At 40.3% G+C, this 26599-nt stretch overlaps 1 protein-coding gene across 4 annotated transcripts in view; it reads right to left on the bottom strand.

Annotated features, from left to right (window-relative positions):
- Positions 1-26599, bottom strand: part of slc8a4b (solute carrier family 8 member 4b) — a 93317-nt gene that overhangs the window by 23214 nt on the left and 43504 nt on the right. For all 4 annotated transcript variants that reach the window (XM_010774368.1, XM_010774369.1, XM_010774371.1 and 1 more), the window contains exons 10-12: positions 19319-19415; positions 18735-18926; positions 17720-17912 (exon numbers count right to left, since the gene is read on the bottom strand). In XM_010774368.1, coding sequence (XP_010772670.1) covers positions 17720-17912; positions 18735-18926; positions 19319-19415 — 482 coding nt within the window. The remainder of the gene's footprint in view (positions 1-17719; positions 17913-18734; positions 18927-19318; positions 19416-26599) is intronic.

Below are 26599 nucleotides of genomic sequence, written 5' to 3'. Positions count from 1 at the left end.
ATATATATATATATATATATATATATATATAACATAAACACATTCATAGCAATTTGCACATAATTAACATCTTTTACCCTCTTGCATAATAAATAAACAGAATGTGGTTCACAGTGGCAGTATGGGGGGGGGGTGATAAAAAAGCTGAAGATTTGAGGCTCATGACTTCAATCATAAGAGACAGAAAACACGGCACCAACTCCTTCAGCTATTTATACATTACAATCATGGGTAATTTATGTATGTTTTTAAACATTATGGCAGGATCCTGACCTGACAGTGTTTGGGGGTTGTGCTTCCAGAGGAATCACAGCGCATGAATCTGTGAGTCAGCTGAGGGTTTTCTGATGTGACTCGTTCATCATGGGTCAGGGCTTCGACAAAACACTTTGACTTTACGTAATGGATTATGTAACACCGTGTGTCGTCAGCCATTTTGAATCTTTCCAAGGAAGGTCCTGTTCTGATAAAGAAAAAGGGAATCTTCACTCGTATAATTATCGTTGATTTAAAATGCAGTTTGTCCTACAGGCATGAGGAACAGGCAGCTGTTACTCTGCATCTACTATCACCTTTTCTGTGCTTATAAAACCACATGTTAATAGGCTTTGCAGCCGCAGTGCATTTATTTAGTTCTATTTTTCTGAGCTACAAAACATTTACAGTTTTCCAATTGGACCTTTTTGATGCAGTCTTGAACCCTTTTGACTATTTTCTTAGCATTCTATGCGTCATTAATCCCAGATTCTTTAGCTTGACAGAGTTACATCTTGAAGATGTCATAAAGCAGTTATCATGGTGATGGCTAAGATGCTTAATGGCTACCCTCCCTTGCCGATGTTGTTGTTGTGTTTCCGAAAATGTTCAAACTCTGTGGCGGCGAGTTCTTCCCCCGCTCCTTCCGCAAACCCTTTTAGCAGCTTTTAATTATATATCAGTATTTACAGCTCAAAGACGCACGGAACGATGGCTGGATGATAAATAAAGAAGTGGTTTGGCAAATATATAGAAAGAGAAGAAGAATGGAATAAAGAAAGAAACAAGCCAATTAATGTATTAACAAAGGATGTATAAGTCTGGAGGGACAGAAGGATGGAGAGATTAAAGACAAGGACGCAGCAAAGAAAAAAGAAAGGAAGATTTTCAGAGGAAACGAGAGGTGAAGGGACCAGAAAGTCAGAAAGAAAGGGTAGAAAGTCAGAAACAGATAAAACACACAGGTCCACAGCCAGATATATACTCTTTATCACTCCTGTGCTTTATCATGTATGGGAAAATGAAATAATGAGCAGCAGGCACTCGTCCTTCCTTCTCTCCTTCCCTTGTTCTTTGATCCTCTCCCTTCTCGTCTATTGTCATGCATGTTTGAACACTGCTCATCCTATATTTACGCTGAACCTGAGAGCTCAACGCAGAGCAAATTTAGAAAACATGTGCAAATACACACAACACGGGCAAATGAAGAAACAGCTTCATCGATTTGAAAGATGGCCGGAAGAAGCTGAAGACAAAACGTCAACTGTTTTTAAGAGGACAGCAAAAAGTGACACACAAGGCTTGTTGCCATGGTTTGTGGCTTTTTAAGTTATTAAAGTGAGCTATGCATTGTTGTGATTGCACGACTCAGATATTTAAATAACAAACAAAAGGCTAACGCTAGGATTAAGAGACAAATATCTGCAATTATATCGGAATCTGTCAAAAAAAAGCCCCCAAAACGTACAGTTTAGGTAATTTTACAAAACCAATAGAGGACTTCTGTTGGGGAATAATTTGCTTAGGTATCTAACCTTTGACACAGTTCATCATTTTCTCTTCTCACTGTCTCTTTCCCATGGCATACTGTAGGTCTACAGCCTTGGGTATTGCTGCTATCTCTCTTAAGGAGGGGCAGCTTGGGCGCATTGTTGTTGCCAGCTTATGACCGAGCACAAGCTGACATGAGATAGTTTATTGTTCAGGGACATCTAGAAGCCCTTATCTGGAACGTACTGTACTGTAGGTTCCCTGGCGCACATTCTTTTCTATGGACGCTCTAGTTAGATTCAGGGTCCATATTTGTTTGTCTCGCTGATAAAGAATGTTGATTATTACACTCTGAACTAGTTAAAACCTTGAACTACAGGAGAGTTCTTCAGAATTGATTGTGGCATCTCAACCATGTGGTCAACTCCTGGCCCGTGACATGTCTTGTGAATTCTCCGGCCGAAGCTCCAAATAAACAGTCAGTGTTTGCCATCAAAGCTCCAGCTCTCCTTGTGTCTCTGAGTCCTGAATCAAATTGCTTTAAAAGTTTCCCCCACAACTTCAATAACTTTATAAAACACAAACATAAAATGTGCATCCGAGGTGCACTTGTTATTGTCCCCTGGAAACTGTTTGTGAGTTTCTTGCAGATCAATCCATTGTATTGCACACTATCTAAAAGTATCATCTTTATTGTCAAAACCCAACACATTTTTGTGTCTGCATGCTTATGAAAAACACCTCTAGATGGTTTCTGCATTAGTTTTTTTTTTTTATTGTGTTTTCTTATAAAAAAATGAAGGATATTATTTAGTTGAAAATATATTTGAACTACTTCAAGGTCTCTATGACATTGTTCTGAAAAGCCCACCAAACATCTACATATGAGAATTAATCAGAATAATGTAAATGAAGCCATTGGTCCTCACACATATAGTTTATTTGTGTGTGTGTGTGTGTGTGTGTGTGTGTGTGTGTGTGTGTGTGTGTGTGTGTGTGTGTGTGTGTGTGTGTGTGTGTAATGACACCTCAGTTTGATTGACTGCCATTAGCGGCTCAAGGTGAGGGCCTGTATGTGATGTATGCCATACGCTGCCAAGTTTGCATGCTTGCCAAAGGCTCTTACTCACACACTCTCACATAAACTCACTCCACACCACTCGAATGCTCGTCCTGCCCCCTGGCACAGGAAAAATGACCACTCCTCTCTTTCCCTCCTCTTAATCTCCATCACTCATTCCTCCTCTTTCCCTCCTTCTCCACCCATGGTGCCAACTCTTGGCCGTTGTCTCCATTCATCCTTCCTTCCTCTCTCCTCCCTCTGGGCATCATTGCCTCTCATTCTCTCTCCTTCCACCTGCCCTTTCTCCTCCCTCTTGTTTTTTTCTCCCAGCAATTCATCTGTCTTTCTCCCTCCACCTGTCTCTCTCCGTCCGTCTCACCCCCCCTTATTGGTCCATGCGTCTTTCCTCCTATCTCTATCCTGTTTTTCCTCATTTAAAGCCCGTCCCTCAGCCCATTCGTCTTTCTTTTCTCTGACACCTTCACTCTCCTCCCTTGGTCTATATTTCTTTTATCCTTCTCTCACTACACCTGCAGGATGTATGTTTATAACCTGCAGTCAGTGGGATGTTGTTATACCTGACCATGAGAGAATGACACAAAGAATATTGAATATGCAGCATCAAGGGCTACTGTAATAAAGCTACATTGAAAAGATATATAATGGAACACAAATGGTTATAAATAGGTTCTGTTTGTTTAACAGAAATAAAAAGGGCAGTTTGTGATTCAGGGAGGAGTTACATGTTGGAACTATTTATTGATGAAGAACATCTGTTCAACAGAAAAGCACAGCAACAAAATAACACTGTTTTAGTGTATCTGACTTTATTGCATTTCCATCCATATTTAGTACACATTTTGAGAAAAGTCTCAATAATCTGCAAATGAAGCAATGACTTAATAAGATTTTTACTATTATATGATGACAAAACAAGTGTTAATTGACTTAAAATATAGCAAAATAGTTTTGGTTTTCTATAATAAAAACATATTTAAAAATGCTCAGACTTTAAGTCGAATAAAACTTGACTAAATTATTCAAAATAAGGTTGACTCAATGTGACGAGAACTGAGAAAGACAAATTATATAATATCTAATGGATGTTAGCCTAAATATTTACTAACGACAGTCAAACCTGAAAGAACAAAGGTTCTTCCTCCTCTTCCTCCTCCTCCTCCTCATACCATGTCATGGTTCTGTCTCTTCTTTAATGCACCATAAATCCATGCACCATTATGAGCACAAAGCAGGACATTCTCCTCCTTTCAATTTCTTTGTTCGTTTGTTTTCTCTCCTTCCTCAGCTCATCTCTCTCCAGTTTACCCTTCACATCTTATCCTCTGATCTATTTGTGTTTACTGACCATTAAAACTGAAAGACGTCTCTAAAATAAGCTTTATTGACAATGCGTTTATGGCACACTGAAGAAATCAATAATTTGGAGCAGACTAATAACTGCTCACTAGCAGCTGCTTATCAAAAGGGTGGAGACTTGTGTGTGTGTGTGTGTGTGTGTGTGTGTGTGTGTGTGTGTGTGTGTGTGTGTGTGTGTGTGTGTGTGTGTGTGTGTGTGCGTGTTTACAGTGTGTGTGAGTCTCTTTAAAGTCTGACCTTTTCAAAGCAAACTTTTTGAAGGCTCCTGCAAACACCCATTTGTCATCTGTTTTCAAGATGTATACACAGCAACAAGGAGAGAAAAGAGAATTGAAAGAAAATAAGGACCATGATGAAGTGAACAATGATAAAGATGGAGGGCAAACGATGAATTGGTCAGAAGAAACAATGCAGCAAAAGAGAGGGAGCAATAGAGGGGAGAAGGAACGGATGGGAAAACGATAAGACGGCGGGGAACGATACATCATCCTGTAAAATGAAGAGGGAGACAGAGAAGATATCTGCGATGGGAAGAATAAAAGTGAGGAGACGACAGGGCAGAGGATGGATGGAGCTGATGTGGAGGGCAAAGAGAGATTAATAAAGGAGAGGAAAGACGAGTGAGAGATAGACGGAAGATGAGGACAGAGGGCCAGCTCAGGGCAGAATATGAGGATGGAGAGGAAGGGAGAAGGAAAGGAAAGATGATAGAGAGAAAGGATAAGGGAAAGACGGGGCATAAAGATGACATACTGTAGACCAGGGGTCACCAACCTTTTTTAGGATGAGGGCTACTTTCAAAAAATAAAGCAAGTCGGGGGCTACTTTTACTCCTCTTTTTTTTGTTTTTTGCAGTGTATATATTTTATATTTATATATTATATGCTTACCTTTAACCTTTGTGTGCTGTTTGGGTCTGTGGGACCCGTTTTCAGTGTTTACTAAAAGAAAATGTATGCAATTTAATAATTTTAACCTGCTTTATTTGGGGGTGGACCTCACATCCTCTAGGGGGGGCCTCACATCCTCCAGGGGGGATCTCACATCGTCTAGGGGGGTCCTCACCTCCTCTAAAAGATGTTTTTTTAAATGTTGAAGTGAAATGCAACAATCTGCTGCACTTTGAGTACAAAATGAATTTATGGATACAGCTCTCAACACTCATATGAAAGGGAGCTGTATACTTTTCAATACTCCAATCATCTTTAGAATATTATCACAACCAATAACAAATCATTTAAACTGTTTTATTCTTATCTTATGTTACCTAATTAGCATTCTTTCTTTTTAATTATGCATATTTTACTAATCACTTCCCTTTTAAACTGTTTTTTGTACTGTCCTATAGTACACACTGGAATGACTTGTTACTTTATCTATATTAAATATAGATTAAAGCTCTTAACTCTCTTCTCCTCTCGCTCCTCAGCTCTCTCTTCTCTGTCTCTAGCTCTCTCGCTCGCTCGCTCTCAGAGGCTGTGTGCTCCTCCTAGGCGATGACGGGTTGCGTTAAAAAATAATAATAAACATATTTGTAAAGTGGGAGGACACAAACGGGATTTCGAAAAGTGCGGGGGACATGTCCCCCCTGTCCCCAGGGGAGATTACGCCATGCGTGTGTGTGCGTCAAGTGGAATAAATATATATACAAGTTACAACACACACAGAGTAAAACTCTGCTCCTCATGTGTTGTATAGGCTGGCATGATAGGCTGTTCAATGGGGCTGATGTTTTGTGTAGATTCTGCCAGAAGGAAAATCAGCGGAGAGGTGCCACGTTGCTTTTCTTCCCGACTGCATCGCTGGTCCCGCAAATCAAGCAAGAACGTGATTGGTCGATATTCATTGTGGGGGTGGGGTGTTAGATAGATATAGAGTTGTAGTAAGTAGATAGAGTTCGCTATGATTTAGGTTTCGTTTATGCATAGAGTAGATTATTTTAATTACATTTCCTTTTTTGTTTTGGATTAGTTTGGCGAGCTATTTTTAGAACGTGCCCGGCGGGCGACTCACGTTGCCCCTGCGGGCGACTGAGTGCCCGCGGGCACCGTGTTGGCTACCCCTGCTGTAGACAGTGTGTTAAATAGATGGAGAGAAGAAGAAGAGGAAAGTGTATTGGAAAGAGTAGTGAGAGGGAGGGTGAGAGATGGGAGTTGCGATGGAGAGCTTGTGTGAGTCACATCGTCCCCTCCCCAAGCTATTAGTGATTTAATCACTCTGACATCATTCAGCGTGTGTGTGTGTTGTGTGTTTGTGTGTGTGTATCATACCAGATTACCCTGAGCTAGTGCAGTCAGGAACTGGCTCATCACTCTTCCACAGAAGCGTTCATTCAATCATCATGTTGCTTTTTTCAATCTATGGGCTGAGACCATAGGCTGAGACCCTAAACGGGTCCCAGGTTATCACTGTTGGGACCAATTTATGGAGGTGGTTATGGATCTAAATCCCTCAGTGATATTAGCGGTTTGATAAACTAAATAACTGATATAATATGAAAGACGTTTATACCCATGTGTTGCATGAGCAGTAAAACATTGCATTTTCAATTTGATGTGAAAAAATACACTTGAGAGCCATATGGGGAAGCTTTTAACCTCCTCTGTTAGAGCATAAACAACTCCAATGAACCTAGCAGCCAAGCTAACAAGCTTGCTAACTGACAGTCGACATGTAGTTAGCAAGTACAATATGACATGTAACATTAGCATGGTCAAGGATAGCAATAGACACAAACATTGTATAAGAATACTATGTATTCAATAACGATATGTTTACAATATAAATAAAGTAAAGAGAGAATAAAAAGAAGCTCAGACATTTCTAGCATGTCGTGGCTAGCACGTTAGCAACAAGCTACATTATGCTAGCTCACCAACTAGCCCTGAGTTTATTTATTACCACGCCAAGATTCTAGACCAAATATTTCACAAAGACACACAAAATAATGCTGTTTGGCGACTTTCTGTGCCTTCAGGCAAGGCAAGGCAAGTTTATATATTCAGGATGAATTATAGAATTTTAAAAAAGATTTTAAAGGTTAATGCCGAAATGCAATCAAATACTGATTACAATAAAGTTCTTCTTTGTTATATTCAGGTTCTGATGTGTTGTCCTGCACAGTGTGATCAAGTCGGGTATTTTACAGCCAAAATCTAGCTATGGAATGAGAACACAGAGAATAACAGACTTTTGATTGGATTCTGTTATTATCACCACCCACACGCAGCGATAAAATGATTTTACAGTCAGAATTGCTTCATTTAAATTCAACCACCTACCCTTTCTCTTCAAATTGAATTCCTACAAAAATGTTATCCCAGTACCTACTTAGGCTCTGATTACAACTGATTGCTATCCCCCACTTTTTTGCAATTAGAATATTTCTGCTGTTGTAGAAACTGACCGGTGCTTGTCTTGTATACTGAACAAGAGTTTGGTTAGCTCCGCCACGGGACATCACCAGATGGTCTGAGGATGCATCATAATTTCTCTTCATTAGTTTGATACTGCCATCAGAGCAGCATCCATTCATGCACACACAGAGGTCACTACTCTAATTTGTAAATGCCCTCAGACCATTGAGAGGGTGTGTGGTTAAAATTGTTGGACCATACATACAGTAAGCTAAGATGAGGATAAAAGCAAGAACGTGTAAAAAGAGAGGGCAGACAGACAGATTTGACTCTCTAAGAATTCTCAAGGATGTGAATGGACAGAAAAAGTGAATTCAAAGTCAAGAAACAAATAAGAAGAACTTGAATCCTTTTAATTATTAATGAAGTCATCAGATGGTTACTTGATCAATCCAAAATACCAAAAATGATGCGGAAACATTTTTTTAAACCAATACATGTATAGTTTTAAACCTAACCTGGCCTCTAAATAGTAAGGATAACCAAAACAAATTGTGTCTTGGTTGTTTGGAAGTTTTGGACCAATCAAACGTCAAGTTGTGAAGGGAATTTATGTTTGTCATTATTGTATAGATTACATTTTTGATTTATTAATTGCAAAACAAAACAATAGTAAGCTGGAAATATTTCCCTGTTAGGGATTCCTGAATTTGAAGAAGCCATCCCATTTCAGTAAGGCTGCTTGAAAGTATTTGAAAACTGTCAGTAAAGTGGCAGTCAAACTGTGAAAATGGAAAAGTGGTATTCCCACTGACCCACCCTGGAACGGTTACACCAGTTGGTCAGTGAACTCAGCACTGAGCCTCTAATGTGGTCTCGGCGTGTTTGGGCCGGTGGAGCAGGGAGGGAGGCCCCGGGCAGATGTGGAGCAGGCAGTAAGGGAGGTATAGAGAGGGTCTGTAATTATGGGCATGGCGGGGCAGGGGCGGCCTGTTGCTGCAGCTCCCGGTAGGTCTCTGAGCTGTGATTACAGGGTGTGCGAAGGCCGAGGGAGGGGTGATAACAGGGATGCAAAAGTCAGTGTGTGCATGTTCTTGTGGGTGCTGACCATAGGGTGTGTGCATGCTTGGCAGAGAAAAATAGCTGGGACTGCAATAATAAAAAAAACAACCCAAGGGGAAGATTCAGGGGTAAGAAGTTCAAAACGGGAGTGCAGAGAGAGAAACAGGGAGTGACAGGGATGCTAAATAGCAGAATTGTATAACAAAGAGACGGAGTCACCGAGGGGAAGAGGAAACAGCAATACCACGGGGGAAGAAAAACAGACAGACACAGACAGAGGCGGCATTTAAAAGTTCTTGCTGCTTCAACGGAAAGCTGTTTTGTATTTCAGCAACCTCTATATACCTGTCCAAAGCACTACTGTATAATTCTTAACTGTTACTTTAACAGTCAGATTTTTGGCTTCGTCTTTAGAGCCACAAACCAATAGACTGTTTAACAGCAGCGCTGCGAGACAGAGGCAGAAAGATAGAGGAGCCAGAGGCGAGGATTAAAAATGGGTAAAAAATTGTGCTTAGAAAAAGCCAGAGGTGCTCTGCGGGCGGGAGGCGCTGTCAGTCAAATTACTGTAGTAAGGCTGAAAACATCAATGGGCAAACAACAGACGGTTGCTGCCACATTGATTTCAAACATAATACACACAGGCTCACACACATGAAGAGGAAAGGACACACACAGGGACAGCTTCAACAGTTGTTGAAGATGTTGACTTAAGCTTCTTAACTTTGACTGCTCTGACATTAAAGAGGATAAAGAGAAATAGAGAAGAGGGAGGGCAGAGGAAGAGAACAAGACACTCAAGAGGCATGAAGGAGGAGAAACAGAAAAGAGAAGAAGAGGAAAGGAGGATGAAAGCATGTGTGCTCTCCATCTCGCTTTTCATTCAGCCTGTTTTTATCTCTCCCTGACCTCAGCCTTTCTATCCCCCTTGCAGACCATGACTATACGGAAATGCGATTTGACTCTTTAATCTTCATAATCCATTTGGCCAAACAATGTTTTCCTTTTCTAATTAATGGGTAAACAATGGTTGTGTGTCTCACGAGTCACGAACGCACACACTCAATGGCAAAGTCACCAAGGATTGCTTGGTTTGCGGCAGCTACACCTGCACAAATACAACCAAAATATGTGCTGTTTATTCCTCAAAGCATCTGCGAAGGGTGAAATAAAGCACTAACTTTGCCTTGGTGCTCCTGTGCTTTTTGCATATATTTAAATTAGGTACAATTAGGAGCAAAACTGGCCCCTTTCTATGGAAATTCACCTTTTTGCAAAAACAATCCAATTGCTGGTTACAATTAAATGAATAGGGTCTTTAGAAAGTTGGTGGTAACTGAAGCAAACTTATAAGGGGGGGTCAAGCCCACACTTTCCAGCAATAATGGCTTTGTCTAACAACGGTTCCTCTCCCTCACACTTAAATGACTTTGACGGTCAGAAGCTAGAAGTCAGAAATCTATTTTATTATTTGTATCTCTGCCATTGTTCTGCTTATGTGTTATTGGCACAAAAGGTAACGTTTATATTTTCCAACGTCGATAACTTTATGTTTATGATATCATGACTGCAATTTCTCCTGTGAATCTGAACTTGAGACACATTGAAGCGGCTTCATATGATGCACGGTTCATGATGCTATCAGCAGCCGCAATCCATTCTCTGTGAATTCACAGGCAAAGCGGCATCTTTGGAATCTCACGATAAATGTGAGATGGCAAATCAATGAAAGAACATAGGAAGAAAGAAAAATTGTCCATAGTTATCGTACGGCTCTTCGCATTTCATAGTTCAGTGCAGACACATGACAGTAGAAAAAGAAATCCATAGAAAAACGGCGAATCAAAAACCTCCCTTTCTTCTCCCATCATTACTCCCTTTTGTTCTTTATCTTTCTTTCCATTGTTGCGTCTCTTTCAATGTCTAATCTTTGTTTTGCTTACAATGAGAGGGATCGAAAGTTGCTAAGGCAACAAATTAGGAAAGAACTTAAAAAAAGAAAAACCAAATCATCCAGAGGCGGATGAGAGAAAAAGGGGGAATGAGGGGAGGAGAGAAAAAGAGGGAGAGGGGGAGTTGAAAGAGTTTATTTGCCCATTAGCAGGATGCTATTTGAACCTGAAGGGATGTGGGATGTGTGGAGGAGAAGACATCCGAGAATGCAATGCAACTGCCGGGAGTGGGAACTGGCCTGGAGAGCACAGTAAATACAGTATGTACACAATGTTCTATAAAGACATTTTTGAACTGTACTCTGGCTCAAGTGTACACTTTAAATACTGATGAGTAAGCTTAAAGATGGTATTTGTCATGTAATTGACAAATAGCAAGTGGATCAATAACACCTTAAATCATTGTATATATCATTTAAATAATAAAGGAGCTACTCAATCTCAAAGAAATAGCACAGAACGTTACAAAACAGAAAATAAAGTACAAGTCAAAAGAGATACAAATTACAAAACAGGATCACAGATGTTAACTAAGAAGGTTATCACTCACTTTGATGATGTATACAAATATCATATCATCAATAATATAAAAAATATCTAGGAAATATTCATTGCATTTAGGATCAATGTCTGTATTACTTTCAGTAATATCAGGGAATAAAAATACACTAAGAACCAACTTCTGAATGGCCTCAGATTTACAAGGTACATTACCAGAGGCTGTTTTAAACCGTGTAAGAGGTTTAAGGCTGGATATTCTCAAACACAAACTCAGTGCATCAATATTCCCAGCAGGAAGCCTATGCATACTAACCAACCAGACTGCATGCTGCGTTTGTGACAAATATCAACCCGCCCACACTTTTAGGGTACGAGAATCATGCTAACCAGCTCACAAATAACCTTATTATAACATGTTGGTAGCATTAAACATGTTTCCACTGTATGATTGGTTAAATACAACATTACCAAAGCACAGCGCGTTTATTATGGAGTGTCCTCTGTCACATTTTTAAAAGAAAGCGTGCTCAGACTTTCATCACAATGACATTGAAGAATAAAATCCAAGCTCTCTGAACACGTTTAATGTCAATATGGTGATAAACAGTTTATTAAGAAGAAGAGGGCTGATAAGCAGGAAGGGCACAATGTGCAGACGGGCTGATTGTCTGGAGTGTGTGTTTGTTTGTGAAGGGCTTGCTGAGCAACAAACATGACTGTGAGGGAATACAAAAAAGTGCTAACAACACACACACAAATGCATCTGTATGCCTGTGCATGGAACTACACACACTGCAGCAAACACTCTACGTACAGCGCGCAGCTCTTGAGGATTTAAAGTTCAAAGGATTTTTTTATTTTGGGAACAGCTTTGGGTTAGTCACCCTGCTTTGGTGACAGACGGAGAAACAGGTTGCAAATATCAAACACGTTACAAGCGCTGTGTCACACGCCCACCCACACAAGCTTGCACACTTTCCTCATATTTCCTCTGTCTCACTCCTAATTCCTGTGTTTTTAAAACGTACAAGCTGATTCCCCTCCAGCTAATACATGATCACAGCTCTGCAGACAGCTTTGTCGAAAACACTAAGAAGTTGTGTTTGGGCTTCATTTACACATAAGGCAACATTGATTACAAGGCAGGGCGATCGCAGTACTCCATATTGTAGTGTTATACAGCTGGTGCACTTCAGGGGGTTCATTGGAACAACAGAAACAGATTGTGTCTCCGCGAAGTGATGAGGGGAATGTTGGCGTTTGAATGTCTTGTTGTCTGCGAGGCATGATGAGATTTCTCCAAATTGACAATTTGGTATATGGTATCTTTGGATTTCTCCATGTTGTAGCAGCACTGATGTCATTCAAGAGCAAGACTCTCATACTGTGTGAGAAAGCAATTGTTCGAACACCTGGCCGACAACCCAAAGTAATAATAGTTTGTGGGGTTACAGACAACGTTGCAAAAAAAAACTGACAACTATGTTTTATTTCTTCTTTCTGTAGAAGTCGGTCCTGGAAGCAGTCAGAGGTCAGAACAATGTTATTTTATCGTATCTTATGGTATGGTCGGCTGTCAGCTGGCTTATGGGGAACTCATAAGTGGGTATGTATGTATCTTATCTTGTATTATTAAACATTTGTAGCTAATATAAACAGTACATGTATGTTTAGCCTCATTTGACATTAGCCCAACTATCAGCACAGAAATGAAGACCTCGGCCAAGACCATGCCCTATCTCGCAATGTTGTGAAAAAACTAAATGTGTAAATGTCAACAAGGAAATATGAAATGAGAATTGTAATTTATTGTTTCTAGTAAGCATACTGATGATTAATTAGAGCTTGGTTTGCAAGGTGACACGTTAAAAGTTTTACTATGTTGGCTAAAGTGAGTTCCCACACACACATACAGTAAATACACACACATACACACACATAAGTAATTGAACAGGCGTCGGCACAGTGTGGTGGCAACATCTGTTTGAAATGTATAATGAGCAGTCAGGGGAGAGGACCACACACACACACACACACACACACACACACACACACACACACACACACACACACACACACACACACAGGTGTGTTTTCTGGCAGTGACTGAGCTCGGTTGCAGGTCAGAGGAAGGCTAAGAATAAACTGACCCTGCTGAGCCACACACACACTCACACACAGACACAGACAGACACACGTAACTTTGTCTTCTGCACACATGCCTTCTGACTACCAAAAAACAGAAAAGAAAGAAAGGAAGAGAGGGCATAGAGGGATTTAATTACCTCGTGTGCATAATGTGAGTCCAAATAATGAATACATATAGATTAACTATGCTGCATATCAAGAGTATGTGTGTGTGACTTCCCACAGTGACACTGAATAAATTCCACTCGAGTGAGAGAACAACATACTAACGATAACGCACTTACATATTATTCATGTCTTTTTCCTCCTTCACTCCTTTCCTCAGTTCATTAATAAGTCATGTATCTCTCTATAACTTCTCCTCCTTGTGTTTTTATCCATGTTCCTGACTCCTTCTCCATACATGTGTACTGCATATGAAAACACATTTTTGGGTCAGAATGAATGTATGCTACAAAGCATTGATAAAGATATTTACAAACATTATAGTTGAATTCCCATTTCAAGTGTTTCTGAACTATTTGACTTATGTTGGATAGAGCCAGTGCTGTTTTGCAAAACTGGCCCCCTGCAGGTGGTTCTTATTAACTGATATTGTGTCTTTATTTCAGAAATCATCCACTTGTTGAAGTATAAATGAGCAAATATGCCTTTGTCCCTCATCTGAAACTATGAGGAGGGGAAGTAAGAGATAACGGAATTTTCTTGATGGTGTCACATTATTTTCTATGAATAAGATATTAATACATTGAGGTGAAGCCCCCTTTTTTCTTCACTTCCTTCTCCTCTCCTCTTGTCAGTTCAGCTCCAATGCCTTTCAGATTTTCCAAGAATTTGAAGCAGCACTCTTTCCCCATCTACCCCTCCTCTCTTCTGTGATCCATCTACCCACTTTCTACCACTTTTCCAGAAATCTAATTCCATCAGACAGGATAAACAACAAAAGTGACAGATTAATGCAGGTGTGGTGTGGTTGCTTAAATGCGCCGAAATAGACCAAATGGGTAAACAAAACTATTACGCAGCACGAAGGAAGACATGCTGTCAGACAGGAGAGAACAGAAAGAGGTGTGGAGGGTGAGTTATGTCTGGGTTGTGATCCAGCTAAATTGCCTTGGCAGAAAGTCCCTTTTTCTCTGAGTAAAGGGTTAGACAGAGATAGATGGATGGAGAGGGTGAGGGGAGGGATAGAATAAGGAGAGGTGGAGAGGTAAGAAAGAAGCAGTGGAGCAAGATAAGAGCAAGGCAAGAGAGAGAGGAATGGTTTGAACAGGTAACGGTTAAAGACTGAAAGGAGGAAGATGCTAATCAGGAGGGTGAAAAGGGAAAGAGGAGAGTTGACAGGGAGGTCAGGGAAGAAGGGAGGAGGACAAAACATAAGGAAATCTAAAATTATACCAAGCAGAAATGCGGGGGGATGGGAGAAAGGGGGAGAGATGTTGAAGAAAGCCAATGAGAAAAAGGTTGAAAATGGCTACACAGAGGAAATCCAAGGTCAATGAAGAGCAGACATTTAATGAATAGAGAAAAGGGGAGGCAGAGAGAGGAAAGAAACAAGCGAGTGCAGCGGATTAAAGCAGCTTTACATTAGCGGGACAAGGGGCTCAAAGGCACAATGATGAAAAGAGAAAACACAGAGGGGTAGCAGCAAGAAAAAGCCATGAGAAAATAAAGAGGGGGAGGGATATCTTATGAGAGCACATCCTGTTTGCCCTTTCTTTTTTGTTGTGCTCCTGTTTGTCCATCCTCCCAAAAAGCCTTTAAAAAGAGCACCGACTGCAACGCCAAAGCATTTCTGATATCATCACTGCTGAAAGGGCAGAATCACATTCAATCCAAAGAGATTTCATATTGAAAAGGCATAATAGAAAAATAGCACAAAATGAGGCCCAAATGTAGTAAATCAAATAAAAAGCAGTATTTAGGTTATTTTGTTTTACCTGTGCTGAAGAAGTAGTGTGTAACTACCCAACAAAAAGCACACTGTGTAGTTCTGATCAATGCATGCTGCAAGCTAAAAATGGGAGTAGGTTATTTAAACCTTGGCATGGTTCTCAGAAGCTTCACAAATACAAGCTGTATTCACTGTTCATCCGCAGCCAGAGGAGGAAGATGCTTATCGATGCTCTTTGTTTACTCACAAAGTTAGAATACCGCACCCTCTGATCTCTGTAATCCTCGTGTAGCAAACAATCTAACAGTATCTTATTTAGTTTTGCACTAGAGACTATAATGAGCTTCCAGAGGACATACTGTATATCTGTTTGTTTTGCCTACTTTAGCTCCCTCTCACCCCTCTTTCAACGTTTCCTAAGCTCACTAGCTTGCTTTATAAGTAGTGACTGCATCATTGTACACACATGTACTGTACTTGGACACACACGCACGCACGCACGCACGCACACACACACAAGCATACTTTGCCTTTTTAGTAGACAAGACAAGCCTCTTTTGTACTCATACTCATGAGCAGAGGTGCAAATTAATAAGTAAAATGTACTAAAACACTGAATTTACAATTTACAATTTTTTGTACTTAACTTCACTTCATAGAGAAATAGTGTCCTTTCCACATCTACATTGATCTAAATATCTAATAGATAATTAACTCCTGCTTTACCAGCTCCCAAATTAAAGTGATGAAAACATTAATGAAGGAATAATTATAATCTAATAGCATGTTTTTTTTCTCCCAAGTCTCAAGGCCTAAAGCCAGGTTGGTCCTTACAAGAATAGATGTTCGAGAGCACACATATATAGGTTGATACACACTCCGTCTTCCCAACTTTTGTCTCCTAGAAACAAAACACACACATTTGTATTAATATAATTGTACCCTAACATCTGTCCAACCATGAATCAAACAGCACCTTGAGGAAGAGGAAACAAGCAGAAAAGTCAGACACAGACACACACACACACACACACACACACACACACACACACACACACACACACACACACACACACACACACACACACACACACACACACACACACACAACTTGCTTTATGGGACCCCAGGAGGCACTGAGGAAACTGCACTCCCAACCGCTTTATGTATTGGTCAATTTAACACCGCTAACATCAGCATATTAAAAATGCATGTGCCCAAGGACACGAGAGTGTTTGTGTGTGTGTGTGTGCGTGTGCGTGTGCGTGTGTGTGTGTGTGTGTGTGTGTGTGTATGTGTGTTCACGTGTGAGGAAACATTTGAAAGCAGAGTAGCCTACCTTGAAGAGTGGCATTATTGCGCTGTTATCTGCTTTAATAGAGCTATTTATACCGCAAATGCATGTTTCACACTCGATTAACCTGAACAGCCATTTCTGAATGAGAGTCAATCACAAAGAAAGGAGACAGAGTGAGAGGAATGGGAGACTAAAAGTATGTCAGTCACCTTTGAGTGATATAAAAACCTGATTTTAATGAATAAAAAGGTTTATTTTATTCGACTTTGGCAGAGGTGGGAAAAGTACTCAGATCTTGTACTTGAGTAAAACTAGAAGTACCAGAGTGAAGGAATTCTCTGTTACATGTGAAAGTCCTGCAATCAAAATGTGACTAAAGGATTGGCATCAAAATAAACTTAAAGTACCAAAAGTAGAAGTACTGGCCCGTTTCAGAATAATATATTTTATATGTTTTGATTATAATTATTGATGCATTAAAGTGTTATCAAAGCTGGTAAAGGTTACAGCTAGTTTGAATGACTTTGTATACTGCAGGGTAGCTTCTGAATTTACTCCAGGTGGAACTAAAGTCTGATTGGTACCACTTTACAATAAGACTACCCTTATAAAGGATTCATAAAGGGTTTCTAATTAGGTTATGAATTAGGTTGTAAACACTTTATTAATCATTAAGAACCATTTATAAACCAGTTCTAACATAGTTTTCATACATCAACACAGGCTCACTATTTGGCAAGATGACTAAGCCTTATATTGGCTACTTAGCAAGAATCAACTCAGTGGACAACAGATACCAAGGATGCTGGCTGATGAAGAAGACGGAGTAAGCTAAGTAGCCAATATAAGACTTAGCAGTACAGATAAATGTGGGCTCACTATTTGGCAAGCAACCGGTCACAGTTGCCCTGTTTATCTCATTTCTTATTAAAGCTTATTAATGATTTATAAAGTGTTCACAACCTAATTAATAAATGAATTACAAACTATTCGTAAACCCTTTATAAGGGTAGTCTTATTGTAAAGTGGTACCGTCTGATTTAAGACTTGATTATATTTCACATTATCAATCAAAATCTGCAAAGTAACTAAAGGTATTAGATACATTTAGTGGAGTAAAAGTACACCATTTAACTCTGAATTGTAGTGGAGTAGAAGTACAAAGTAGCAAGAAATTGAAATACTCAAGTAAAGTACAAGTCTAGAACTGTACGTTAGGACAGTACTTGAGTAAATATACTAAGTTACTTTACACCACTGGATTTTCGGGCCATTGGTCAAGTGTGCCTATATTCACGATTTAGTAACAGTTCCTGTACTCACATGGTCTCGTCGTTCTGGAACTCCAGCTTGCCGGCGGACACTTCGTAGTCCTCTCCCGCTCTAGCGCTGCCATCCACGGTTCGGTAGGGGACGGCCACCAGGCCTCGGGCCCCCGAAGTCCTCAACACCTTCAGCTCCATCACACCCACGCTCTCGCTCACCTTCTGACTGCCGGCCTCAAAGGTAAAGATACCTAAAGGGAAGAAAGAAGAAACATTAAAAGTGTGAAAGATGAGGTTGATAAACACCTACGCTCACTCACTACTTTGCTCTCGAGTGTGTGCTGTATATAAAGTCAAGGGGATAATAGACTACCTCCCACTCTCTCTAGATAAAAGGAAATGAGCATCAGGTAAACGCCTACGCTCCACTCAGTCACTTTAATTGTCTTTGGTTGTTTTCAAACTACTGTGGCTGAAAAGTGGTGACACTGAGGGGACCTTAGCAATACAATAATAGACCCATGTGGATTTAAAATAACGCTGGATGGGTGCAGACACTTTTATTAAAACCAGTTCTACTTTTGACACTGTCTGTTTTGCATGATCTAGGTATAGACAGAACAGAAAATAACATTTACTTCGAAAGTGAGGAGGATTTAAATCGTCAAAATTCTATTCTCCTCTGTCTTTCAAAAGTAACAGGATGATGGTAGGAGGATTGTATTTAGATAGATGATATAGAAAACCCTTAAAGAGGAGAAATGGAAACCAAGCAGACCGATCCATCTGAATTGTACGACTCAATAAGAGAGTTGCAAGTCTATTTTTGTGAGAGACAAAAAGAAACGACTAACATTAATCTCTGAAAAACAGTGCTTGTAACTAGAAGGTGCAATGTTTTCCATTATACATTTAAACGGAATATATATACATACTTTTTTTCTACACGAAAAACCATCACGATTCAATAACGTAATCGATACAGAACCAGACCATTAGGAGAATCTATAATTACAGGGGCATGAATAAAATCGTATCTATTCCCATCAAACGTTATTTAGGGGTTCAATTACCTGCGTGATCGTCATCGTAGATGGTCACTGTGGCGGTGTGGTTGTCCCCCAGCACGGCTTTGGGGGCGACGCTGGTGTCCTGCGGGGCAGTGCCGATCTCCGGATATCCAACCAGCCGAGGGTTACTGAGGTGGACGTAGAAATACTCATCCTCCTCGAAGATGTCATCGTCAATCACTCCGACTGTGATCTCTGGGGAAAGAAATGTCATTACAGGTTGGGACAGAATAGTTTACTGTAGTTAGTGCTGCATATCTAATCCAAATTGAGGAAAATCCTTGTTTTGGTACAGATCTTCTTATAAGGGTCACACCATGATAACTTTGATACAATTTCCAAGTGATAAATGTTTTAAAAATTATCTCCTATATCTTTAAACATATCAAATTGCAATATCAGGCCAAATAATCACAATAAGTTATTTTGTTCTAAACAGTACAGCCTTAGCAGGATTCTTCTTTATGAAACATTATTCCAAAAAGAAAATGTTAGCGTTCCCTGTGGATGATCTGTTTGAGCCTCAGTCTAAGCGATGTGTTTTTGGAAAATATGCCATACATTATTGCTGTGAGTTTTTATTTTACCTTTGAGGGTCTCTCCCGGCTTGAACAGCAGCGTTCCCTCTGCAAACTCATAATCCGAACCTGCGTTTGCTGTGCCGTCCTCTGTGCGATAATCCACCTGGGGGAGAGCGGAGCACACAGAGAGGGGAGGCGGGGTGAGACAATGGCAAAGGGAGAGCCGTCAGAAGATAAAACAGAACGGAACGGAAAAGGGCAAATAAACACAAAGGGAAAGGAGAACATGGAAAAAGAGACGGAGGCAAAGAAGAAGAGGAGAGGCATTTGGGGAACAGAGGAAATTCAAGAGAAAGTGCTCCATTAAAGTGAGCCCTGTGGTCAGACACAGTGTGAAAATAAACACTTTGAATATAGTACAAAAAAACTTCCCCTGTATCCTCTCCATCTGCCCCCATGTTAACCCTCTGTACTCACAAATGCACCCTCACTGTTTAGAATCAGGTAACAGATTGTGTCGTCTTTTCAGAAATTCCCATTACTTCATACAGACGTACTGTGTATGAAAAGCTGGCTCAGTGCTGGGGGCGCTTTTATTCCCATTCTCTTCACACTCGCTCCGCTCTTGATGAAATGCGTGTGAGTGACACAACTCTGAACCCTTTTTTACATGTGCCTTTTATTGCTGGGACTACTCTATACTGAGGACTCATTATATTTCAGATTTTTTAAACATGAAGAGACATTATGACATTTTGGAATTATGATTGTGTGAATATAATAGCAGGAGATGAATGAATTGATGAGTGGGTTTCAGCCGAGAATATAGCTAGGCTTTATTACTGTAACTGTACCACTGTAGGTTTAACTTAATTAAAAGTATGCATTTTCCTATGGCACCTCATTTATAAAATACAGCACATTGCTAGGAAACTGTTCTTTTTGGTATGGATGGACAAGAATGTGGTTTCCCATAAATAATTTTGCCATTTACAAATTATTTAAGTAGACTTCGACTGGGCGACTGTGGCTGTGAGGGAGTGTGGTCGTCTTTCAACCAGAAGGTTGTGGGTTCGATCCCAGCCCATGCAGTCAACATGTCGATGTATCCTTGGGCAAGATACTTAACCCTGAGTTGCTCCCGATGGCATGGCCAACGGTGTGTGAATGTGTGTGAATGTTAGGTCCTAGAGTAAGGTACACTGCTCTGTATGAATGGGTGTGAATGGGTGAATGACATGTAGTATGTAAAGCGCTTTGAGGGGTCTTAAAGACTGGATAAAAGCGCTATATAAGTACAGTCCATTTACCATTTACTTCAAGCTACTATAATCTTTTTTCTGTATTGGCTCAAATGACTTACTAAGGTTTTGCTCATACTGAGAAACCCACATTAAATAATGATAGTTTTAACATTTAGCTCTTTATTTTGGTTTTCCAGACTAACTTGACTTAGTGGGGCAAAAAGGTATTTAGTCAGCCACCAATTGTGCTCCCACTTAAAAAGATGAGAGAGGCCTGTAATTTTCATCCTTGGTACACTTCAACTATGAGAGACAAAATGGGGGGAAAGAATCCAGGAAATCACATTGTAGGATTTGTAATGAATTAATTGGTAAATTCCTCGGTAAAATAAGTATTTGGTCACCTACAAACAAACAAGATTTCTGGCTCTCACAGACCTGTAACTTCTTCTTTAAGAGCCTCCTCTGTCCTCCACTTGTTAACTGTATTAATGGCACCTGTTTGAACTCGTTATCAGTATAAAAGACACCTGTCCACAACCTCAAACAGTCACACTCCAAACTCCACTATGGCCAAGACCAANGATTTGCCCCGTTTCTAGGTAGAGACTACCCATTGGTGCGGGAATTCGGAAGATTTGACACTGATGTCTAAAGATCGGTTACTATGACCGTGAGCAAACCCTCTTCCCACCCAAGGTAGATAAACACGTAGATCTTGGTGCATCCAAAGTAAGGTCCGCGGCATCAGGGAGTCTTCCCATTGTACTCCTCCCAAAAATCTACCATCGGATCTTCGTCCGAGTTTCTTAAACCGGTGCTACTAACGCCTCGTCCAGTGATCTACGCTCTTTCGGATACTGGTTTAATCTTACCCGTATTAGACAACAATATGGTGCGCAGTTTTATTAACCGGAACACCCGGGTTAACCTATCTCGACCTAATTCCAAGAGCCATATCGCGAGGAAGAAGAAAGACAACCATCCTTGATTACAATTAATAGTTTTGCAACAGGGGCCAATGTCCGCCCGCCCACCACTCCCCGCCCTTCCCACAAGGACAACCGCATCCAGCGCGCGATGACAAATAATACCGCCAAGATCTTTGGGTAATCGGGACACGTTTAAAGCGCTGGCGATTACCACTTGTTATATACCACATTGTAAGTACCTGTGCTAAAGTTAATTTATACATGCGACTAGCTATATAAGAAATGAAACCGTTCGGCGTGAGAGCATATGGGCGGTCAAAACTGATACTCGATGTCACATATAACACGGCATAGATAATGGCCCTGCTCATGGAGGGAGGCATGGCTTCAGATTCTAATATTTCATTGAATAACAACAGTAAATATGGTGAAAGCTGTTCTTTAAAACATTTATAGAACTCTGTTCCAAAACCGTCGTCCCCTGGAGTTTTCCCTGATGCCATCTTCATGATTGCGTTTTCTATTTCATTTTGGGAAACAGGTGCCTCCATAGCAGATCTGTCAGCCAAGCTGACGCTCGGGAGGTTAAAATCTCCGAAAAAGCTATCTAAGGCTTCTTCATTCAAGTTATTTTTTGTGCTATATAATTTAGAATAATAATTCTTGAAAGATTCATTGATTTTGGCTGCATCACACTGTAGTCTGTCATGCTCATCTCTGATCACTGGAATAATCTGTCTGTTTTCTATTTGTTTCAATCTATGAGCTAACATTTTCCCTGCTTTGTCTCCGGATTCAAAGTATGTTCTTCGTAAACGAAAAAGAGCAAAAGCTCTCTCCTCATGTACAAGTTTCAATATTTATATATTATAACATTTTATATTTACTATTCATCTTAAAACATGTATTGGAAACAGTGGCAAGTCAGGTTTTTTACTCCCAAGTCCAAGTCCTTTATTTTTCTGGTCTAAACTGCACTGTATGTTATATATTTGTATACAACAATGTTTGAAAAGATGATGTCTAATGTGAAAAGGGTTGTCTGTCATGACAACACGAAAAGTATCCTCTGGACCCTGCAGAATATTCTTTATTTTGTATTATTCTTTTAGCTCATTGTGTTGGTTTAACTTATTTGATTGAGTCCTGCAGCTCTCATTAGCGTTTTGATTGTAATGAAACTTGAATAAATTGCTGTTAGTACCTGCTTCGCATCAAACAGCAGACAGACAAATGGAGCAGCTAGTTTGTGAACATAGCGCAGCATTTAGTAGCTAAAGAGACATGTACTTTTCTTTTTCTCAAGGTTGATAGAGACCAAACGCAGAGCTAACAGGAGAGTATACTTTGGCTATTGCCCAGGTGACCAATACTTAAGATAAATGATAATGTTGCTTTGTGTATGATGAATGATTAATAGACAACTGGAGGAGGGAAGTGCTGCCTGTGAGGTTGCGCTCAAGGCAACAGCTTCTCATTCTCTGTGCTTCTGCTCATAAATCCTTTGGTGTGAGCACACGGTGAAGGCCAAAATGTTTAAAGTTTAATGACTCTTTAACTTGGGACTGTCTCTCATGTGGACAGGATGAACATGATATTAAATGTAGGTGGACAAACTGAATTTCCTGAATTAAACGTGGCCTTGAGTCTTTCATTTGTGAAACCTTACACACAAGACAGTATGGTGCATTTGTGTGCAGCCAGCTGTAAACGATGTTCTTTACTGCAATTTTCATACTGCTGTACAGAGTTTGGCAGTGAGTGAATATTAGCTGAGCTGAGAAAAAAGGCAATCAGGGATACGACAGAAATATGTTTGTTTTCATGACGGGGAAGCTAAGTGCCTTTTCAGTTAATTTATTTCGAGTGGAAACAGATGAAAAAAAAAGCATGAGAAACAGTTTGACCCCGCAGGTGAAAAGATAGAGAGAGATAGTGAAACATAAACGCATGTCACATAACACAATGACCAATACACAACAGTGTCAGTCAGCTTTGTAGGGCTCAAGTTGCTGACCTTGTACTCGAATACTCTCACACACACACTCCACACTCAGGGGTAGCCAGCCTTGGGCAAAAAAAGCGCTGACCCGGTCCTCACAGAAACGCACACACACCAGCACACACACCAGCACACAGTTAATCATCTGTCATGACTTCAGCGGGGAGCTGTGAACCTGTCTTCATCTATCTTCCAGGGTCTAGCTGCTCTGACTACAACCTGTCACTTCAATCCTCCACTCGCTCCTCTCCACCGCCGTCATCCCACTACTGCTACCCTCCACTGCCTTTTTTAGATTAAGCTCCTGTATCAGAGATAGCTATAATATTTCAGCTCATACTGATTAAAGGTTATGTAATATAACAGGTTTCACATTAAATGAATAAGATGGCATCCTTATTGGAACGTTCAAAAATAATCAAAATGTACGCAGACATCTTCTGTCCTAATCCAGGCCTTCTTGTTCATTGTGTGCCTACATTACCCACAATGCAACTTGAATTAGCTCAACTGTAAGAAAACAGTTTTTTCAATTGCATTTACATAATCATCACTGAACCGTGCAAACTCAACAAGAGCTGCAATTATTAGTCGACTAATTGACTATATTACGACTTAATGTTGAAGCCATTTCACTGCCAAATGTGCTGTTTTTAGCCTCTCAAATATCAATAATTATTACTCTTCTCTGTATTATATTGTGTTAAAGTGAAAATATATGGGTTTCTGACTGAAAAAGCAAGATATTTAATACTTGGACTTTCAGAAACTTTTTCTGACATTTTATAAACCAAATAAACGATTCATCTAAAAACAATGGGCAAGATATTCATTAATGTAAGTGTGTTAAGGATTGCATTCTTAAACTCATATGTGAGACAAAAAGTATGCTTAAAATGATCATGGGGCTTGGTTTGGGAATCGAAGGGTTGCCGGTTCAAGTCCTAATTGGACCAATACAGGGTGTGGACTGGTCTTTCCCCCTCAATCCTATACCCATGATGTCCATCTCTATGTATTTCATACTGAGTCAGTAAATGTCCTGCCATCTCTTGTCTCTCTCTTCGTCAACACACGCTCACTCATCACTACACGTCTTAAGCACCTCTCCATATCCCCTGCTCGCTCCGTCTTTCACACCTCCTTCCATCTCATCGCTCTTAATGTTTACCACATCTGTCACATATATAGTCCTGCAAAGATAATAAAAATGAAGCAGGGTTGTTAATAGAGTAATGAAATGTCTCTGGTTAAACATGCAGTGGTACTGAAATTTAGCGTAGTAGCACATTTTTGTGTCAAGGTATTTTATTTTCTATTGATGCATTTAAAAAGCTATTAACTTTTACTTGAGCTGAGTCAAGATAACTTTACATTTTTAGACCTGACTCAATAAAAAAGTGCAAGGCTGCATGACAAAAAGAGCAAGTCAATACAAAATGTGAAAGCTGCAAAATATTAGAGGGTGCTACACAGATGCATTGTAATGAAGTTAAGTAGGATTTCTAACTGTACTGAATAGCATAAATGCTTTTACCCTTTCCTTTCTATACTTGAACAGCGCTGCACACTTTGATGTTTGACAGCAGTGACATCAGGATTAACCGAAGCACACATTAAAGGGGTCAAAAGTGCGACATTTATGCCAAATATATGTTCAAAACAAAACTTTAAACAAACAATGATACCAGTCCAGAGCTAGAACTGACTTCCTGTAACCTTCTGTGCATGTGTATGTGTGCGTGTGCGTGTGCGTGTGCGTGCGTGCGTCCGTGCGTGTGTGTGTGTGTGTGTGTGCGTGTATGTGTGCGCGTGTGTGTGTGTGTGTGTGTGTGTGTGTGTGTGTGTGTGTGTCTTATTTCCCCAAGGCTTTCTTCTTGTAGAACATGAATCATACTGACAGATCTCACACACACCATGACCTGTCCTGACTTTTCTCAAACTGAGGGTGATGTCTGTGTAAATTCAGTTGCATGTGCACATCCAAACGCACATAATGTGCTAATCATTGACAAGCTCACAAAAATGCACACCTGCTTTTAATCAGGCCAACAGGTGTTCACAGTGCGTTTGTGTGTGGGTGCATGTGTGAGAATGGAGGCAGATAATGTGATGATTGGATGATGCATGTTTACGCAACTTCGTAGGTGAAAGGTTGGAAGACATTGATAAAACAAGTGGATAATGAGCAAGAGGAGGAGAGGAAAGGAAAGGAAAGGGATGGGATAGGAAGGAAAGGGAAAGAAAGGAAAGGAAATGTATGGTATGGGATAGGAAGGAAAGGAAACTAGAGAAAAAAAAGTTTGATTTTTACTGTCTTGAAAAAATTGCACCATGTCTTCAAATAACTGTTAAAAAAATATATTGATATTTTCTTAAAGCCTCAATGGATTTAAATTGTTGTGACATGCAGAGTGGATTTACAGGATAATATGTAGTACATACTGATTCACTCAGTCACTTCTTTTGCAGTATTTAGCTACTGTACTGCAAATGCAAAGAGAATATTACCTGCTGTCTCACATTAGAAGTGGTAACCTGTTGCTCTTGTGTTTCACGTTTAGTCAAATAGGCCGTTAACACCAAAGGTGTGGCCACATTTCCCAGAACTGGAATCTACTGCATTGAGGATTATTACGTAACAGCCCTGGGAATAATGGAGGTAATCTCCTATCTAAATGCAATATGCAACAGAGGAAAAGACAACAATAAAAAAGTAATGACCAAAAAGAAATAATCTGCCCGGGGAAACGGTAGCTGATTAAACCGGAACAACAATGCCTGCGTCACAATTGAATTTGGAAAATGTTAAGTACAGCATGTGCCAGAGGGCCAGCATGAAGGATGCAATGAAGTCAGACAATGCACATAATCACACCCACTGTAAAGCACGTCACACACACGCACGCACGCACGCACGCACGCACGCACGCACGCACGCACACACACACACACACACACACACACACACACACACACACACACACACACACAGATACCAAACCTAGCCGTTTATTTAGTAGCAGTAGGAGCCTGAACCATGGTTGTTGATTCATATTACATCATCGTAGTGTCGCTCCTGCCTCGTTTGGCGCCATGATTCAGCACACACACACACACACACACACACACACACACACACACACACACACACACACAACACACACAA

Source organism: Notothenia coriiceps, unplaced genomic scaffold (assembly GCF_000735185.1).
Source record: "Notothenia coriiceps isolate Sejong01 unplaced genomic scaffold, NC01 NC01_scaffold00013906, whole genome shotgun sequence".
Classification (NCBI taxonomy): domain Eukaryota; kingdom Metazoa; phylum Chordata; class Actinopteri; order Perciformes; family Nototheniidae; genus Notothenia; species Notothenia coriiceps.
Note: the sequence above shows the minus strand (reverse complement) of the source record. Positions and strands in the feature narration are given on the sequence as shown.